Raw genomic sequence first — 21,356 nt, forward strand, 5'->3', positions numbered from 1 at the left:
TACTGCCCTTGTTCGATCCAGGTCTTCTCCATACCTTTCAGTGACTCCCTCTACCAGTGTGATCCCGCAACAAGCAGAACAAGCCGATCCTGTTGGTCTTAGATAAACAAAACGTTCATTATTACATCAGAATTGGTGTGGTTCTGTTGCTGCTTGTGGTACTATAATTAACCAGTAGACTACCTGACAGTATCATAACGTAAGTCTTCTTAGGAGACATATCGGTCTCTGGGTGACAGGCACACATGGTTGCACGTCTATGGGTGACCGACTTATCTGTCCTGTAGTTTTGACACATGTACAGTACATTCTATGACCTATTTCCACAACTGAGTTATTGTCTTACAGGTGCTGTACAGCTGACTTCAAATTAACTATCCCCTTTAAACTCCACCAGGGTGGAACATTGGTACAGTACTTTAGAACCCCACTGACCTGGGGAATCTTTTCTAGATGTACAAATGTAGTCCGTTTCAATCGCTGTGCTTTCTCTTAGCCGCTGCCTTTGGCAATGTCTCTAGAACACTGAATAGATCGACAGAAACACACTCTTCACTGAGTCCCCAAATGTCCTCTAAACAAGACTAATGAGACACACGGTTATGTTTTCAACCGTGATGTTTATGCTTCCCAGAACACAAACAGAACCACCTTGAGACAGCAGCCCTGCTAGCTGAGTATGTGTATGTATAACACAATGTAGCCAGAGATTTGTGGGAGACGAGGCTGGATGCAAACCAAGTCATTTAATAGGAAACGGGCCTAGATGACTGCCTCTTCATTACCACTCTGTAAACATCTGTCAGTGTTGGTCCACCCCAGGCAGACAACACTCCAGAGACCTGTGCATCACTCTAATACTTTACTCATGATGTACCCCTCCCTCACACTGAGTGTTTGGCAATGTTAACTGGCTGGCTTGTTGAGCCTAGCTGATGTAAATCCTCAGGCCATGTTTCAATACCTCCCTTCCTATCTTCCTTCCTTCCTTCCTTCCTTCCTTCCTTCCTTCCTTCCTTCCTTCCTTCCTTCCTTCCTTCCTTCCTTCCTTCCTTCCTTCCTTCCTTCCTTCCTTCCTTCCTTCCTTCACTACCTCGAAGGTCACTGATTCACTCTGAACTGCAATACAGGTCTAAAGAGAGATGAATATGGGCTGACCAGAGCACTGTGTCAGTTATATACACACAAGCAATGATAAACAACAGAAGAGGTTGAAACATATTGTTTATTAGAATTTCAGCTCATCAAAATGAAATGTAAACGAACCAGAAGTCAGTGAGCTGCTACTCAATGTGTTAGTGAAGCAGGAGGACATCTTGTTGTGTCTGCACTGGACATATTACTCAATGTGACATAAATATGTAGGAGGGAGAAAAATAAGGAGAGAGAGACAGGCAGACAGAGAAAGGGGTAGAGATACTGTATAAAGCAAGAGAGTGTGTGAGACAAAGCGAGAGAGATAGAAAGACAGACAGAAACCATTGGTAGATACAGTATATGGAGCGAGAGAGAGAGAAATACAGAATGCTGTGGATGTTGCTTAACAACCCGTGAGAAACTATCTAAACAAACCCACATGAATCATCTGTCACATTTTATTATTTAGGAATTTAAGCCTTATAGCTACGGTGGTATATTCTGTTCATCATGCTGTTGGCTAACCTACCATGCTTCTACAACAGGTTTCCCCAAACCCTGGCCATGGAGAGCATCTGGATGTGCAGGGTTTTTCTTCAATCCATCACTAACATACCTACTAAACAAAATCAATTCATCATGGTCTTCAGTCTGACTCTGGACCATAATAAGTTGCATCAGCTGTGTTGGCGCTGGGCTGGAACGAAAGCCTACACTACTCATAAATCTCCAGGACCAGAGTTGGAGACCCCTGTTCAACAGTGTTATTAGACTACTTGTGCAACACTAATGGACTGAGACCCACATCAGAGCCTCTTACAAATGGCTTTAAAACAACAACGGCAATAGAAGAGCAACTTGGTACAAAATCACAATATAAATGTTTTTCTTCAAAGAACATAGTGGCACTAATAGTGCAGTCCTTTTAGAACCTGACAACAGTTTATGATGGTCCCCCATCCTATTAGTAAGCATCCATGTTATGATAGTTTGTCATCTTTACAGAGAGGGCTATAGAGAGGGCAGAGTAGTTTGAGGTGAAGACCAGGACCATTAAATGCCACTTTCCCCAGTTTGCTCCTGTATCTTGTGGTGAACAGCACAGGTCAGGTTGCAGAGAGTAGTTGTACTGTACCATGACCTATATTACTTACTGAGGTATCCATGTCAACTCCAGTTCTCAGGTTAAGATGGGATAGAGCAGTGAAGTGGTTGTAGAAGGGAGGATTTGACTTTTTCCTCACTCACTCTGTCTTCCAATTGCACTAGAGCTGTGTTTGATTCCAAACGGTGACGTTATAGTGACATTTTGAAGCTACACTATTCCCAGTTGGCAAGATCTTCATGTCATGGAGACATCACACCATATTTGAGAATGGCTGGAGCAAGATCTATTTGAAACAGACAGGCCCCAAACTAGATGGCATCTCTCAGGTCTGTGGAAGAAAGAGACACATCTGTGAGTCAGAAACAGAGATCTACATTCTGGGTTCATTTACTGGTGTTGTTTTGCGTCACCACCCAACAGGGCACAAACTGGTTGAATCAACGTTGTTTCAACGTAATTTGTCAACATATTGTTATGTGAAATCTACGTGGAAAATACACTGGATTTGATAAAAGTATTTAACTTGTTTTGAGGGTGAAATTTCAACCACAGGAATATATAATAATAGTAACAAAATTTCAACATAGGCAAACCTTGTATAAAATATGTTGAATTTGTACCTTCAAACCAACATTGTACCTTCAAACCAACATTAAAACTACAGGCTGGGCAGCACATCCAACTGGAGAATGGGTCTATCTACAGCTACCCTTGGGTCTCCCATCAAGAGCGGTGCACAATTGGCCCAGCGTCGTTCAGGCTAGGCCGTCATTGTAAAGAAGAATTTGTTCTTAACTGACTTGCCTAGTTAAATAAAGGTAAAAAATAATATATTACTGTTCAAAAGTTTGGGGTCACTTAGAAATGTCCTTGTTTTTGAAAGAAAAGCTCATTTTTTTGTCCATTAAAATAACAGCAAATTGATCAGAAATACAGTGGAGACATTGTTAATGTTGTAAATGACTATTGTTGCTGGAAACGGCTGATATTTTATGGAATATCTACATAGGCGTACAGAGGCCCATTATCAGCAACCATCACTCCTGTGTTCAATGGTACGTTGTGTTAGCCAATCCAAGTTTATCATTTTAAAAGGCTAATTGATCATTAGAAAACCCTTTTGCAATTATGTTAGCACAGCGGAAAACTGTTGTCCTGATTAAAGAAGCAATAAAACTGGCCTTCTTTAGACTAGTTGAGTATCTGGAGCATCAGCATTTGTGGGTTTGATTACAGGCTCAAAATGGTCAGAAACAAAGAACTTTCTTCTGAAACGCGTCAGTCTATTCTTGTTCAGAGAAATGAAGGCTCTTCCATACGAGAAATTGCCAAGAAACTGAAGATCTCGCACAACTCTAACCAGAACAGAAAGAGTGGGAGGCCCCGGTGCACAACTGAGCAAGAGGACAAGTACATTAGAGTGTCTAGTTTGAGAAACAGATGCCTCACAAGTCCTCAACTGGCAGCTTCATTAAATAGTACTCGTCAGTCTACCCGCAGTCTCAACGTCAACAGTGAAGAGGCGACTCCGGGACGCTGGCCTTCTAGGCAGAGTTGCAAAGAAAAAGCCATATCTCAGACTGGCCAATAAAAAGAAAAGATTAAGATGGGCAAAAGAACACAGACATTGGACAGAGGAACTCTGCCTAGAAGGCCAGCATCCCGGGGTCTCCTCTTCACTGCTGATGTTGAGACTGCGGGTAGACTGACGAGTTTCAAAATAAAGTTATTTGTTTCTGGCTATTTTGAGCCTGTATTCGAACCCACCAATGCTGATGCTCCAGATACGCCTATGTAGATATTCCATTAAAAAACTGTCGTTTCCAACTACAATAGTCATTTACAACATTAACAATGTCTACATTGTATTTCTGATCAATTTGATGTTATATTAATGGACAAAAAATGTGCTTCTCTTTCAAAACAAGGACATTTCTAAGTGACCCCAAACTTTTGAACGTTAGGATATATATATATATTATTATATATTATTATTTAAAAAAAATAAAAAATCTTGGAGCTAAGCCCTGATTAGCTATGATATTTATTTCACCTACTATTTCCAATGTGCTATTGTGAGAATGATTGTTGAGAGATCGCCACCTAAAAAAAAAAATGGATTGACTGTTGCCACTTTCCCCAGTTTGCTCCTATATCTTGTGGTGAACAGCACAGGGACATACCGGTTACAGAGAGTAGTTGTAATGACATTGACCTATATTACTTACTGAGGTATCCATTTCCAAAGGTAATAACGTCAAATAACAAAAGTAATATTGAATTATGTTTGGTTGACAACAAAATATCACCATTTAATGAAATGAGATGTATCTACTGCTTGGATAGTTCCATCTAAGCCACTGGTTTGATCCCATTCTTTAACTATTCTTTTTGGTTGAGTTGGAGATGTGAATCCAACATAGTATTTGTTTACTTGTCAACAAGTTAACAGGCTATTTATTGTATTTCAAAAGTGATAGTGAATTGTGTTTGGTTGTCAACGCAACAAAATATCAACAGGAGATCTATCTTCTGCTTGGATAGTTCCATCTGTGCCACTGACTTAGTCTGGTTTTACTTGCAGTTTGTCTACAAATGATTCATTGATATCTTGGATTCACGTCTCCATCTCAACCAAAAATCTATGTTAAAGAATAGGACAAAATCAAACCATTTTTTAAGTTTAATTTGATTCCTTCAATTTAGATTTTTGTTTTTTGTAAAGTGAAAAATCTGCATCTCAGTGTAATTCCGTTACCATGGAATTGCCCTAACACATCCATGGCCACATTTTGAGGTTACCGTAACTAAACATCTCTTCCTATGTAATTCTATAAAGCGTGCATGTTGAAAACAGCATGCATAGGTCATCACAAGTCTGTGGAGATCTTCACAATTGCTATAATAATCTGTGCAGAATCTCTAACAGCATTGATCACTTGCACTATGTACTTTTTATGTAATCTCAACTGCAATGCAGGTCATTTGGTTCTGCTACAAAATGAAGCACAGTGATAACACATTAATCTTTTGTATAAATAAACAAAAGATCTGACATTGTTATTCCCATTTGAACTTTGCTGTGCTCTTAAACGGTTGAATGCGCAGTGATAGACATTTGGATGACAACTAAACCAAAAATCGAATTGTTTTTCCATTGGAATTTGGTTGTGCTTTTAGATGGTTGAAAGCATAGTGATAATACATTGGAAATTCAACTAACTTTTGGCTGTCTTATTGAATGGGTGAATATACAATAGGTTGTAATCTCATTGATCAACGTAAACCAAATATTACCCAATTATCCACGTTGAAATGACGTGGTGTCCCCAGTGGGCAGTAGCCACGGGAAACAAAAATAACTTGCATAAAAAAAGGATGAAAAAGGTTAAAAAAAATAAAAAAGATGAAAGCTAGCACAGCGCTATAGATAGCATCACAGCTGTCCCTGTGTGTATGAAGCGGGCTGTAACTCTTCAAACGTATCCTCACGTCATTTGTAGATCCCAAATCTTGATTTAAAATAACCCCTTTGGGAGTATAGTTTACCTACCTAACTAAATAACTGTCACCTTGTCTCATCACTCCTGGGTATATTTAGAGACTAGCTGAATAAGGCTTAATGAAGGCTTCTCTAATGGAGGCTTCTCTAATGGAGGCTTCTCTAATGGAGGCTTCTCTAATGGCTTGTGTTGCTTTTTCTTTCTTTCCTCTCATCTCCTCCATCAATGCCACAGTCATGTGACGTTTGGTCTCCAACCAGCTATAGCCTTTTAGAATTTACTGCAGCATTCAATTCACTGCTTCTTCAGCCCACATCACTGACTCACATTAGAGACCTGTCCTGGCTTGTTAGATTCAATCATACGTGGTGTGTGTGTGTGTGTGTGTGTGTGTGTGTGTGTGTGTGTGTGTGTGTGTGTGTGTGTGTGTGTGTGTGTGTGTGTGTGAGTGAGTGAGTGAGTGAGTGAGTGAGAGCGAGAGAGTGCGTGTCTGCATGTGTGTGCTACTTTCCGTTTTCAGGGTCTAGAGGTATAAGAAGATAATTGAGAACTGAGAGTGTGCATCTGAAATAAATCTATTCAGGAAATCTCTGGTGGAACTCTCTCTCCCCTCTTTCTCTCTTCAATCTCTCTACAGAGAGGTCAGGTGCTCTTGCCAGGTTCACCTGCTCCAATTAACTAGTGCGTCTCACAGAGGAGAGACAGAACTCTAGAGATCAGTGGTGACATGGAGAAAATAGATGAGAAGAAGAGAAAGCAAAGGAGAAAGGACAAGATGAGGGAGGAGGGAAAAAAGATAAAGAAAAATGTGTGAGAGAAAGTGAGAAAGGAGATGGTGAAAAAGGGAAAAGACAGCAAGTGGAGAAAGAGAGAGCGAGAAATGGAGAGCATCCGATTCAGAGAATGGTGAACAGTTTCATCTCATGTCCTCTTCGCATCCTTCACCTGGAGCCGCTAGATTTCTTTACTCTGCTTCACTAAAATCGACCCCCTCTACTCTACCCTCTGTATTCCTAACAACCAACACTAAAAGAAAAGAGGAGAACTGACTAGAGCAGAGCTCCCCTGGATGTCACTATCTGGCCACCATATCAGTTTTGCTGTAACACAGGCTGCAAATATAACTAATCCTAGTTTGTTCTTACCTTAGTTCCCTCTCTTTTAGTAGGCCTATACTGCCCTTCCATTTAACATCAGTGCTTTTATGGGAGATTGCAATTTGTCTGAGTGACTGTATATAATTGTTTAAATGCCAGTGTTGCCCAACCCTGGTCCTTGTGTACCCCCAACAGTACACATTGTTGTTGTAGCCCTGGACAAAGACACCTCGTTCAGCTCATTGAGGGCTTGATGATTAGTTGACAAGTTGAATCAGGTGTGCTTGTCCAGGGTTACAATAAAAATGATTACTGTTGGGGGTTCTCGAGGACCAGGGTTGGAAAACACTGGTTTAAGCAGCTAGCTGGCAGAGTGCCTGTCTTGCTCTATCTGTCTCTATCTGTCTGTCTCTGTCTTTCTCTATCTATGTCTGTCTATCTATGTATATCTATCTATGTCTGGCTGGCTGTGCCTGGCTGTCTATGTATGTATGTATGTATGTATGTATGTATGTATGTATGTATGTATGTATGTCTGTCTGTCTGTCTGTCTGTCTGTCTGTCTGTCTGTCTGTCTGTCTGTCTGTCTGTCTGTCTGTCTGTCTGTCTGTCTGTCTGTCTGTCTGTCTGTCTGTCTGTGTGTCTGTGTGTCTGTCTGTCTGTACAACCAACAAAATACCAGAAAGCAAAACTCAGTCTGCTTACCTCAGGTGTGTAGCCTATAAGTTGTTATGGCCATGAACCGGAAGTGATGTCTGATCCTCTGTGGCTGAGCTGTGATGTCATGGTAGAGTTCAGAACTGGGAATTTTGCCAACCCCAGTTCAGACACATTAGTTGGAGTTGGTTAGGAGAAAGAGAGTCAGTAGTGTAGGGGTGCTGCTACTCCATTAGCTCCAACTCAGTTGATGGTGTGGTCTCTTGACAGGGTGTGATGATGTTGAATCTCCCATAGTCCTGATGTGCTTGTAGTGTCCATTGATTTGAGTACATAATAACCAATGAATGTCTGAAGCAAATGGCATTGAAATTGCATAAAAACTGTTAATACTGTCATATTTCCTATCACAAATATAATGTTCAAAGGGTATTTTCATTGGATACTCTGTCTTGGGTTAAACGTTGCTATATGTTAATAATAATACTTGAATGTGGTTATTACATTTTGTGTTACCATTGTAATCAATAAAGATAATTTACAATGAGAACTTCTAAGAATAAAAACAAATACACTTTTCCCCTCAATGTTCTAATATGAAACCTGCTAAAAAGGTGTAGAGCACACCATCTTAAAACACATCTTGTCCCTCCATCTTGTCCCCACATCTGCCTCCATTTTAAAACACAAGTCAATTCAAGGCCATTGTCACAATTCACAACAACTTCATAATCCCATGAGCCTCTTCTTCTTCCTCCTTTTCCTCCTTGTTACCATGGTCTGTGTTGAGACTTCACAGTGTCCCTGCCACTTGTGTCCTGCCCAGCGAGGAACCTTATTCTGGGGCTGAGATCTGAGGCCTGCTCCCTGAATCACCCCCTCCAGGGCTAGTCTTTTATTGATCCAGACTGAGCCGTATTGACTTGATCTGGGTTAGCTCTAGCCTGCTAAGTTTTGCAGAGTTGAGGTAGGTTCTCTCTGTCTCTTCTAGGCAGGCTTATCTTATGTGAGTCCTCACTGTAACCCATGGCTTTGGGTGTCAAACAGGAGAAAGCGATACAAGAATAGCTCCTAGGAAGGTTGAATATTGTGCAGAAATCTCCTCTTTTGAAACATAGTTGTTATTCCAACACACATGCAAGCGACTCATTAGATGTGTGCCCATTTTCAGTGGTGCAAAAACTTTAAAAAAGGCCCATTGCAGCCGTTTTTATATCAATATCCAATCATTTCTAGGTAACAATTAAGTACCTTACCTTAAAATGGACAAAAACTGCTTTTTTAGCAAATAACCATTTTTCAAGCAAGACTTTTGTTAGGACTGTCTGGGAGTGGTCTGTGTGGGGAGGGGAAAACTTAAAACTAGCTGTTATTGGCAGAGAGGTTAGAAACTCTCTTTGTTATTGGTCTATTAACTAATTTACCGCCTGGTGATGTCACCAGGCAGGCCGAAACTCCCGCCAATGCAAACAGGTTGATTAGACGACTGTATTTCCAACTAGCAAATATCAGGAAATAACACTGATTAAAAAATGTCACACTTTTACAGTGTTAGTTTCATCAACTGTTGTACAATATTATACAAAACACAGGTAAAAAGCATTTTGACTGCACTGGGCCTTTAAGTAGGACAAATGGCAGGCTATCTCCCTCTCTCATAATTCAGTTCAGGCTAGCTGCTGTTATATAGACTTGCCTAGAGCCCATTTACTCTGTGAGCAGCATGGGTCATCCACAAATGATCTCTACACACCTCGGTTTGGGGCCAGTTTCTCAAGTTCCTCCCGATGAGTATTACTGTTCTTGACGTGGAGAAAGAGATAAAGTCAGAGCCTTACAACAGGCCCTTCAGCATGTAATGACCGAGTCATAGGTTCAATTGTCGCTGGGGCCACCAATACAAAATGTATGTACTCACTGATGTAAGTCGCTTTGGATCTGCTAAATGGCCTATATTAATGTCCCAGTTCAGTCCTCCCACCTCAGGGGGAGCTACCTCCCATACACAGATTCCCTCTACTACACAGAGCTCTCGTCCGGTTTGGGCAGCAGCTGTGTGTGCTTCCTCTTCTCTAGGATCCTGTTGAGTTCCTCAGTGAAGGAGTAGCAGAGAGGAGAGCTGCTGTCTGCTTCACTCTGTCTTAACAACACGTAGCTGTTACCGTGCATCCTCCGCAAGACACTGGGTAACGTCGCCGATAGGCCGTTGTGGCTGGGGAAGTCTTGCAAGTCACACTCTGATTGGTTGAGGGCGGTGTGGGGGGTCTGAGGAGGCGGGGGGAGAGGAGGGGCAGGGGGTGGGGGGTCCTTGTTGGGGGACGACTGGCCCTCCCCAGGGACGATCTGGAGGAAGCCCCCTTCATGCGTGTCACCATCCCCCGGTTGTTTGGAGACACCGTTACTTTTACAGATCCCATTCCCATTACAGTGGCTGGAGATGGTCTTGAGCTCTAGGTGGGCGGAGCTACTGTGCCGTTTCTGATGCTGCTTCCTGTGTTTTTTCTTCCTGTCCGCGTGATTGGCAGAGGCGGCGGCGGCAGCGCGGAGAGAGTACTTCCCCCTGTGGCCGCCCCGAAGACAGAAGCCCACGTAGAGGAGAACCACGGTGAGAACCAGACACAGACCCCCCAGGATGGTGATCATGGACAGGTACATAGCCTCCATGCTCCTGGGGGAGAGCAGCTCCGAGGTGGGGGGGAGATGGGCCGGGGGAGGGGGTAGCAGGGGCCTCTCTGAGGAGGGGGGTGTGCTGGGTGGAGGGGGGTCAAGGGTGGATGAGTCAGAGTCCCAGGGGGTGTAGTAGGAGTAGTCTTCCTTGGTGGGGTCCATGGGCGGGGGAGGGGGTTGGGGTTGGGGCATGTCTAAACGAACTGTCACAGAGTACGTAACCACGGCGATCCGGATGCCGTTCTCGAGGGCGTGGCAGGTGTACTCGCCGCTCTGCTCAGGTCGGGACTCAATGACCAGGAGGCCATCGTTTCCCACTCTGAAGCCGGAGTCCAGGCCGTAGCCCTGCAGCTCTGACCCGCTCAGAGTCCACACTGGGGTTGCCAGGTTGGAGCCGAGTTCACACTGGAGCAGCACGTCATCTCCCACCATCACAGACCGGCTCCGGTGCTGGACCAGCTCTGAATGAATGGCAACACACATACAACATGAGTATCCTCTCACAATAAGACTGATATACTGTTATGGATTTCAGAATAGACACTAAAAGGCCCAAGACATTGTACTATGTGTTTGGGAGTTATATGCAACTTCTATACAACTTATCAGACTGCATATACAGTGAGGGAAAAAAGTATTTTATCCCCTGCTGATTTTGTACGTTTGCCCACTGACAAAGAAATGATCAGTCTATAATTTTAATGGTAGGTTTATTTGGACAGTGAGGGACAGAATAACAACAAAAAAATCCAGAAAAACGCATGTCAAAAATGTAATAAAATGATTAGCATTTTAATGAGGGAAATAAGTATTTGACCCCTCTGCAAAACATAACTTAGTACTTGGTGGCAATCACAGAGGTCAGCCATTTCTTGTAGTTGGCCACCAGGTTTGCACACATCTTAGGAGGGATTTTGTCCCACTCCTCTTTGCAGATCTTCTCCAAGTCATTAAGGTTTCGAGGCTGACGTTTGGCAACTCGAAGCTTCAGCTCCCTCCACAGATTTTCTATGGGATTAAGGTCTGGAGACTGGCTAGGCCACTCTAGGACCTTAATGTGCTTCTTCTTGAGCCACTCCTTTGTTGCCTTGGCCGTGTGTTTTGGGTCATTGTCATGCTGGAATACCCATCCACGACCAATTTTCAATGCCCTGGCTGAGGGAAGGAGGTTCTCACCCAAGATTTGACGGTACATGGCCCCGTCCATTGTCCCTTTGATGCAGTGAAGTTGTCCTGTCCCCTTAGCAGAAAAACACCCCCTTAGCATAATGTTTCCAACTCCATGTTTGACGGTGGGGATGGTGTTCTTGGGGTCATAGGCAGCATTCCTCCTCCTCCAAACACGGCGAGTTGAATTGATGCAAAAGAGCTCCATTTTGGTCTCATCTGACCACAACACTTTCACACAGTTGTCCTCTGAATCATTCAGATGCTCATTGGCAAACTTCAGACGGGCATGTATATATGCTTTCTTGAGCAGGGGGACCTTGCGGGCGCTGCAGGATTTCAGTCCTTCATGGCGTAGTGTGCTACCAATTGTTTTCTTGGTGACTATGGTCCCAGCTGCCTTGAGATCATTGACAAGATCCTCCCGTGTAGTTCTGGGCTGATTCCTCACCATTCTCATGATCATTGCAACTCCACGATGTGAGATCTTGCATGGAGCCCCAGGCCGAGGGAGATTGACAGTTCTTTTGTGTTTCTTCCATTTGCGAATTATCGCACCAACTGTTGTCACCTTCTCGCCAAGCTGCTTGGCGATGGTCTTGTAGCCCATTCCAGCCTTGTGTAGGTCTACAATCTTGTCCCTGACATCCTTGGAGAGCTCTTTGGTCTTGGCCATGGTGGAGAGTTTGGAATCGGATTGATTGATTGCTTCTGTGGACAGGTGTCTTTTATACAGGTAATAAACTGAGATTAGGAGCACTCCCTTTAAGAGTGTGCTCCTAATCTCAGCTCGTTATCTGTATAAAAGACACCTGGGAGCCAGACATTTTTCTGATTGAGAGGGGGTCAAATACTTATTTCCCTCATTAAAATGCAAATCATTTATAACATTTCTGACATGCGTTTTTATTATTTTTATTTTTTAATATTCTGTCTCTCACTGTTCAAATAAACCTACCATTAAAATTATAGACTGATCATTTCTTTGTCAGTGGGCAAACGTACAAAATCAGCAGGGGATAAAATACTTTTTTCCCTCACTGTACGTACGTACGCCCACACACACACACACACACACACACACACACACACACACACACACACACACACACACACACACACACAGTCACTAATGGGCCTGTATTGAGCAGTGGGCAAACATACAAAATCAGCAGGGGATCAAATACTTTTTTCCCCTCACTGTATGACTCTAAAATCACTGGTGCATAAAGAATTCAAAATGTTACTTTCTCCCATTTAAAATAATTGCATCGTAATCAGAAAAGCTTGAGCATCTCAAATCCTGAATTGCATAGTATTTTCTAACTTAGTATGTAAAGTACATCAATGTATAAGTCAGATTCTCTTCTGAAAGTTCTCTCCAGACCTATCAGAAATATGATTAGAGATGCTATGGAAATGAGGGTGCTGCAGAGACAGTAAGAGTTACTGCAGAGACAGTAACTCTTATCATTTCTGTAAATTCCTCAACTTTCCAGATAAAATACATCTGCATGACAATACAACTAAGTATGGTCAGATAAGGCCTGTCTGTGTGTGTCTGCATACCGTCTGCTGTGTCGCTGTCACATCCTCTGTTTCCATACAGGACGTCCTGACTCAGGTTAGACCTGACAAGAGAGGAGAGGAGGAGAGAGGAGAGGAGGAGAGACTGTTAGCCTGTCATCAAGTGCCCACACACAACTATTTATGTCAAGTTCACCAGCACAGTCAACAACAAACATTACGCCCAGTTCAGCATTACGCAACAGTTGTGAATGCATTGCAGAGATTGCAACACAGACAGAAGATAAGATAAGTCAAATCAAACACACAGACAGACACAAGGGCACCAGCTAGAATGATATTACTCAACCCCATCACCTGACAGTGACGTGATGACACACACACACCTGTCAGTCTGTGCTGTGATGTCCACACAGTCCTGTCCATCCCAGCCACAGTAAGGGTCCCGGGAGAAGACACAGTCGTAACAGGAGGTGTACCTGCTACAGGTGGAGAGAGGTAGCTGGACCACACCAGAGGGAGAACCTACATACACACTCATCTAGAGGGGAGAGAGAGAGGGAGCGTCTCTGTGTTATTGGAAATGGGCTAGAGCAAAAGCCGACAGCAGTGGATCTGGGTTAGCGGTTCTTCACTTAGAATAACAATAAACAAAACATAATACTAGCCGTGTGAATGAAAATGTGCATCTGTGTGTGTGTTTACACGTGTCTGCACGTCCGTTTGTGAGTGTGTACCTGTGTGTGTGAGATGACCAGGCTATCCACAGGCTGTGGTTGATCAAACAGCTGAAGCTCCTCTATGATGTGTAGATGACCCTTGACCTCCACAGCTCTGTGCAGCCAGCCATCGTCTGAAACAGGAGACAGAGACAGGGTCACAACACACACACACATACAATGGGATGTACTGCACATTTGGTTTGAAGTCTGTTCCATTCCTTTACTGGGATGATTGACTGCCTAGTGACACACAAACGAATCACATGTACGCAAACACACAGCATAACACAAGCACACCCCTTACCCCCATAACCCTCCCCCTCCCTACACCCCCACCAACCTGTGCCCATGAACAGAACATGGTAGTTCTGCCCGTCCAGCCCCTCCACCCTGTGAGCCGCCAGCTGGGTGTAGTCGGTGGTCCTCCTGAACAACAGGGGGCGCTGCTCTGTAGACATGACTTGCTGGGACATCAGAGGGTGTCTCCTCACAAAGTTCAACACGTCGTCTGGCAGGGAGGTGGAGGAGTTGATACCTCTGGATCTCAACTGGTCTGTTATACACTGTAGACGAGGGAAGAGGGGATGAGAAGGATGGAGAGAGAGGAGGATGAGAGGAAGGAGTTGACACTTCTAGATCTCAACTGGTCGGTTATACACTGGAGCGAGGGATTAAGAAAAAATAAATTCAGAAGAGAGAGGGATAGAGGAGAGAAAGAGGTAGAGTTGATGCCTCTGGCTCTCAAATTGCCTGTTATACACAGGAAAAGAAATGGATGGATGGATGAATAAATGAATGGGGGATAGATACTGTACATGGATAGAGAGAGATGAGTGGAAGATATAGCCGTCCCTTACAGTATAGCCTTGTGAGTTTATAGTATACAAGGCAAGACCTCTGAGTCTACAGTCCATAGTAGGCCAATAGCACAGGCGGTTGGTGGCACCTTAATTGGGGAGGACGGGCTCATAGTAATGACTGTAATGGAATGAATGGAATGGTAATCGAACTCATCAAACACGTGTTAGATACCATTCCATTTACTCCATTCCAGCCATTATAATGAGCCGTCCTCTGCTCAGCAGCCTGTGTGTGTATCTGTCAGTGTGTGCATCTGTGTAAGCTGCTTATCTCTCTCCACCTGACTAAGGGAACAACTTCTCTGACTTTGTCCTCTGTAAGATGTCATTGCCAACTCTGCTAAGAGGCTTTGACACTGCCACTACAGTTAAGACCCAGAACCGTTACTTCCTCTAACCAATTTCACAGCTAGACCCGGAGAGCGGAAATTAAGCTTTTCAGCATTGAAACGACACTACTGTAGATCACGACCCGTCTCATTAATGATGTCATGCCTTTGGAACCCATAATAAGTCATCATCATAACTGTCGCCGAGTCTCGGCCCAGCAATAATCACCATAGAAAATGGCTTTCAACGACATAAGCTCCTTCCATTTGATCCTCATCCAAGATGCTGCCACTCAGCTCTATGATCACTTTTTCCATCTTTCCTCTCTCTCCTTCCCAGTCCCTCCTCCTCTTAGTCTGTTTATCACTCTGTTTTTATAAACCCCACTCTCCCCCTCACTCCTCAGTCTTTCTCCCTCCCAACCCTTTACTGTCTCAATCCCTCCCTCTGCCCAGTTCTTCATGTGAGTATTTAGACTCAGTATATTGGATGTTGGGATGCTGAGGGAAGAGGAGATAGATTGGGGGAAACTTTAGATCAGCAACTCAGAAGACCTGACTGGGCCTGTTATATAGAAGTCTGCTTGGAGAGCAAAAGACGAGGCGTGTGCGTGTGTGACACTCACTGATCCAGGTCGTGGGTCAGGGACCTTGCCAGTGAACTCGCTCCATTTTGCTCCAGAGTCCTGGTTCTCTATGTAGGGCCCATCAAAGGCCCGCTGGAGCTCAGACAGAGAAAACTGGCACACTGCCGACGCCTTCACGTTCTTCCTATAGTCACACACACACACACACACACACACACACACACACACACACACACACACACACACACACACACACACACACACACACACACACACACACACACACACACACACACACACACACACACAGAGACAGACATACAGACACACAAACAGTTTTAAGGTTGCCGTAACATACGAAGACATTGAGTTGATATGATCAACAGTTACACTGCCCTAAACAGTTTGTGATATCCCACATAAAGAAATGGGGTTTGGGACTATTCTATCTATTCCACTGGTTTCATTAGGCTGGATAAGATAAATTAAGTCACTAAATTAAGAATTCCTAAAATATTGGAGAGAAAACTAATACTATTTGGACCAGGTCTGGTGAAGAGGTACAAGTGACTGTTCCAATCCAGGAGAGCTCAAAGCTAGGTTCCTAATACAAACAGTGCTGTCTCCAGGGACATGGTCTGTAAACACTACAGCACTCAGAGAGGACACGTCACAAACTGATACAGTATAAACATCTCTCTCTCCCAATGGATATGTTCATTGACCTGGGTCACACACGCATGCACGAACCCACCCACGCACGCACCCACCCACGCACCCACACACGCCCGCCAGCAGTAAACCTTAGGTGTTACTACAGCGACAGCTAAAATAGATCAGAGATTGATGTAGAGAAGATGAAAAGAGAGAGAGAGAGAGAGAGAGAGAGAGAGAGAGAGAGAGAGAGAGCAGGGGGCATGGTGACAAAGAGAAATGTTCAAAGCTAATCAAGAGAAGCTCCGTCTCCTTTGACAAGTAAAAAAGGGAGTGAGGTGAACAGAGAGAGGGAGAACGAGAAGAGTGTAGGCGTGAAGGATAAGAGAAGGTATGAGTGGGAGAGAAGAGAAGGAGAGGTAAACAAAAGAAGGAATGGGGCCCTTTAAGGGAATGGGAAAAAAAGACTGGGAGAGAGCGTTGGTGACCAGAGCTGAGCTACTATATCACCTGATACTCAGACAGTCAGAAGACATTGCGGTCTCTCATACACACAGCCAACCCATCGTTGATATATATATATATATCATATATATCATATATATATATATAGTTCTACTACTACTCACCACTCGAGTCCAAAGATGCCGTAGAACAGCGTGTCGTGAGGTGTGGCCCCCGACAGCGTGTACACACTCCTCAACACGTTGAAGTGGAAGTCATATTCCGGCAGGGAACACACCAGTCTGGCCTTCAGGAACGATGTCCACCTCTTCTGGAGGGTCAGAAGACCTCCACGGTCTCCCTACGAGAGAGGGAGGAGGAGGGGGAGGGGGGGAGAGGAGGATGGAGGGAGAGGGGGGAAGGGAGAGGAGAAGATGAGGGGGAGCGAGAAGAGGACGGGAGAAGAGGAGGATGAAAGAGAAAAAGAGGGAGCAGGAGGAGAAATAAGGTTAGCACTCAACATATGGACAACTTAAACTAAGTCCAGAGAACATACCTTTCTTGGGCACAAAGGAGGGTCAAGGGAGGTTATCATATCTGCAATGTTGTTTACTTTTTCAATCTACAGCTTCTCCGGAGCTAAGACACGAGACAGAGAGCATAGCCATGGGAGTGTGTGTGTGTTTGCATCTGTGTCTGCTTAGCAACAGCACTGCCCTGTGAAAGCCCATTAGCAACCCTGTTGAGAGGGGTGATACACACTAGACATCAAGTGCACTCTGCAGTCAAGAGTGGTATCTGCTGCTGAGAAGCACACACACACACACACACACACACACACACACACACACACACACACACACACACACACACACACACACACACACACACACACACACACACACACACACACACACACACACACACACACACACACAGTGCTCAGAGGGCAAGCCAGAGGCAACGTAGACATCAAAACACACTCTCTCTTTCTACTAAAGTCGAGGGCAAGTGGTTTTTCAGGAGCACAATGCTCAGATGTGTTGACATGGTGGTATCTAAGCCGATCAAATCAGATCCTTTGACACCTGTCCTCAACAAATATTTCACTTTGACATTTTCTTCAGTGTCTAAAAGTCCTTGCCCTGGTACAGTAAGTCAGTGCCTAATGCCCACAGCACCACCCTACCCCGCTCTTCCTTCATCTCTTTCTCCCTCCTCACCACTCTCTCCTGGCTTCATATGGTGTCTACTCCTGGCTCTTCTCACCCTCCCTCCCTCCCAACCCACACCCTCCTCACACCTCTCCTCACCTTACAGACTCGTCCAACCCGTGCCACTCTAATGTGGCTGTAGTATGGTGTCTGCTCCTGGCTCTTCTCGGTAAAGAAGTAGTAGATTTTATCGTCATCTCCGGTGGTACTGCCCTCACTCTCCCTCACCAGGGCACTGCCCACAAAGTCAGCCTCTGGGGAACAAAGAAACACACAGAGTAATGAAACATGCCAACCCTTCACTTAGAAATTAATTAAAACTGTTCATGCAAATAAAACCTATCCTTTTAAATAACAGGCAGAACAGAAGGTGCTGCTTCAGTCTTCTTTGAAGACCTGGTGACTTGAGCATCAAAATAAGCATTTGAATAGATCTTTGAAAAGGACCATAAAGGCCAAAGAACCAGGAGGGAGGGAGGGAGGGCTCATAGGTATAGGTCCTTTGAGAGGATTTGATCCAACCCCAGGGTACTCACCATCTAACCAGCGTGTGTTCTTTGTAAGGATCTCTTCTAGCCCCAGGGTACTCACCATCTAACCAGCGTGTGGGTGCCTCCTCTGTCCTCACTGTGGGGGAGGGGAAGTTACGTCGGACGTCCGGAGAGCCCCGGAACTCATACTGAGACGCTGTGTACATCTGCTGGTCTGGACCAATACAGGAACATCAATGGTTATTGGTAGGTTTACATTTCAGAACAAGTATGACATCAGCATTGAGCATAAATAAAAAATAGTGAAAAATACCACCCCAAAAAATAAAAAATAATAATAATTGTTTTAAAATTTGTGTTCAAATTAAAAATGTATATATATTTTTTTTTACATCTACACCTGGCCAAAACATTGGATCTCATGTTTGGTGACAGAACACATCTCAATAAAGGAAGTCATGTATACAGGGTCTAAGAATGGTTGTCTTACCTACGATGAGGCCAGTGTAGCCTGTAGCAGGTCCATATGGACACTTCTCTCGGCCCTCCTCAAACTCAGATGACACTTTAAACCTCCCCTCATCCTACACATGAGAACAGGAGGTTAGGGCGGCTAGTGACACAGTGCTATAAGGGAAAAGTAGGATACCTAGTCAGTTGTACAACTGAATGCCTTCCACTGAAATGTCTTCCGCATTTAACCCAACCCCTCTGAATCAGAGATTCCTTAATCGACATCCACGTATAGCATAATATGTTTCATATTGTGTCAATTACTGTGGAAGGGGGAGAGAATCGACCGACACAATACCTTGAAGGAGTTTTTCTACTTAGCTAGAATACCAAATAACCCATTGAGAAATTATTATTACATGTTTTTATGCATGTTCATTCTGTGACTTAGTATGTTTAGATTCCTTACTATGTATGCACAGAGAGGTCTGAAGGCGTAAGTCCCACACATGTAGAGATGAGTTGAGTTAAATCTCTGGAGAAACCTGATGTGGTTATAACACTCTGTCTGTTGAGAGAGAGAATACATTAAAAGAGAGAGAAAGAGAGACTGTATGAGACATGAGAGATGGCGAGAGAGGGAGAGAAAGAAATGTTGAGATGAGTAGATTTAAACCTCCTTAGAAGAGAGAGGGAGATAAAGAGAGGGTGAGGAAGAGAGCTGGAGAGAGAGGTTGTGATGAAGGCACTCTGCAAAATAATAAACCTATCACAGAGAATAAGAAAGAGAGAGAGGGCTAGGTTGTGCTCTAAGGAGAAGATGCACACTAGCTGGGATATGAAGAAATAAAGATAGCTACCTTATTGTCTTTCCCTTTGCTCAAACACTGCTGTTTTTGCTCCGCCGAGGCTTCCCATTCAATCTGATAGGAGAAAGAGAGAGAGAGCGAGCAAAAGGGAAAAAGGGAGAGAGTGTTGTTCATGACAGTTTGATCTGTTTAATCTATCACACAGTCTACTACTGGATCTTTGGGAAGCATCTATACTATGTTAGTGGAACGTTAACAAGGGTTCTTGGCTAACTAAGTTTACAACGGTTTTATGGCAGGGTGTCAGGTAAAACAGGGCGTTGAGTTTCTGTCCTAGTGTGGCTAGATTAAGTGACAGAAGATCATCATGTTGTGCCTTTAAGGATAACTAGACAGTGGGCTAATGTTCTTGGAGAGACAGTCACTGCGTCCTAATAATATCTCCCTTTTCCTGAAGTGTACACTCGTTCACTACTTCCCAGTTCCCACAAATCTGAAAAGCATTGGATTGGTGTAGGCATGACCCACATTTTTTATATCAGTCATGTCTTTCAAATCATTGGAGGAAAGTGAACAAGTGCACACTTTGGGAGGAAGGAGTGATAATTAGGACCTAGCCAATGACTCAAGGTGGGGTTGTTTACCTTGCAATAAAGATGTTTAGTATAAAATAGTGGGAGTGGTAGGATCCTAAATCCTCTACTGTAAGTTCCCTGAAATCACACGCATGCACAATCTCGCTCTCTCTCTCTTGCTCTCTCGCTCTCTTACAGTGCGAGCTGTGCTGTCTGAGATGTCTGTGGCGTTGAGAGAGAACGCGGCCCCCCGGGCCCCCACATAGAGAAGACCCCTGTCCTCCTCTAGTAGCAGAGTACTGTAGTTCACTACTGAGGACTGGAAACGCCTGCAGCCCAACAGACCTGGGGGGAGATAGAGGACGGGAGGGATGAGAGGAGGGATGAGAGATAAAGAATGAATAATAATTTATGAAAGTGCCCTCTTACATGTCCACCCAGTGACACAGCTTTTGCTCTGCCGCTCACTGTGTGTGCATGTGCCTGTGGGTGTGTGTGTGCCTGTGGGTGTGTGTGTGCCTGTGGGTGCGTGTGCCTGTGGGTGCCTGTGGGTGCGCCTGCCTGTGGGTGTGTGTGAACCTGACTCAGCAGTATAGCATCTGCTCTAATTAGTTCTCCAGTTGAGAGGCTATGATATACTAATGACCAGACAGAGTGATTAGGGTCGGCATCAGGAACACAGAGATACAATAATTAGCAAATCATTCTAAAACATTTGGAAATATTTAACTTTTATCAATTACAAATTACAAGACCCTCCCCTAGACTGAAATAAAAACACTAAACCCTCCCCTGGACTGAAATAAAAACACTAAACCCTCCCCTAGACTGAAATAAAAACACTAAACCCTCCCCTGGAATGAAATAAAAACACTAAACCCTCCCCTAGACTGAAATAAAAACACTAAACCCTCCCCTAGACTGAAATAAAAACACTAAACCCTCCCCTGGACTGAAATAGAAACACTAAACCCTCCCCTAGACTAAAATAAAAACACTAAACCCTCCCCTAGACAAATAAAAACATTAAACCCTCCCCTAGACTGAAATAAAAACACTAAACCCTCCCCTAGACTGAAATAAAAACACTAAACCCTCCCCTAGACTGAAATAAAAACACTAAACCCTCCCCTGGACTGAAATAAAAACACTAAACCCTCCCCTAGACTAAAATAAAAACACTAAACCCTCCCCTAGGCTGAAATAAAAACACTAAACCCTCCCCTAGACTGAAATAAAAACACTAAACCCTCCCCTAGACTGAAATAAAAACACTAAACCCACCCCTAGACTGAAATAAAAACACTAAATTCTCCCCTAGGCTGAAAAAATCCGCACTAAAACCTCCCCTAGGC

The 21,356-nt window shown here is 44.0% G+C and overlaps 1 protein-coding gene across 1 annotated transcript in view; it reads right to left on the reverse strand.

Annotated features, from left to right (window-relative positions):
- Positions 1-1,207: 1,207 nt before the first annotated feature.
- LOC106613040 (semaphorin-4G) overlaps positions 1,208-21,356 on the reverse strand; it is a 62,852-nt gene continuing 42,703 nt past the window's right edge. The window contains exons 3-16 of the mRNA XM_014214923.3: positions 20,198-20,346; positions 19,478-19,540; positions 19,087-19,185; positions 18,655-18,748; positions 18,265-18,378; positions 17,773-17,927; positions 16,645-16,820; positions 15,401-15,545; positions 13,926-14,148; positions 13,601-13,716; positions 13,250-13,404; positions 12,906-12,967; positions 7,551-10,630; positions 1,208-2,573 (exon numbers count right to left, since the gene is read on the reverse strand). Coding sequence (XP_014070398.1) covers positions 9,522-10,630; positions 12,906-12,967; positions 13,250-13,404; positions 13,601-13,716; positions 13,926-14,148; positions 15,401-15,545; positions 16,645-16,820; positions 17,773-17,927; positions 18,265-18,378; positions 18,655-18,748; positions 19,087-19,185; positions 19,478-19,540; positions 20,198-20,346 — 2,660 coding nt within the window. The 3' untranslated portion in view covers positions 1,208-2,573; positions 7,551-9,521. The remainder of the gene's footprint in view (positions 2,574-7,550; positions 10,631-12,905; positions 12,968-13,249; positions 13,405-13,600; positions 13,717-13,925; positions 14,149-15,400; positions 15,546-16,644; positions 16,821-17,772; positions 17,928-18,264; positions 18,379-18,654; positions 18,749-19,086; positions 19,186-19,477; positions 19,541-20,197; positions 20,347-21,356) is intronic.

Source organism: Salmo salar, chromosome 01 (assembly GCF_965601325.2).
Source record: "Salmo salar chromosome 01, fSalSal1, whole genome shotgun sequence".
Lineage (NCBI taxonomy): Eukaryota > Metazoa > Chordata > Actinopteri > Salmoniformes > Salmonidae > Salmo > Salmo salar.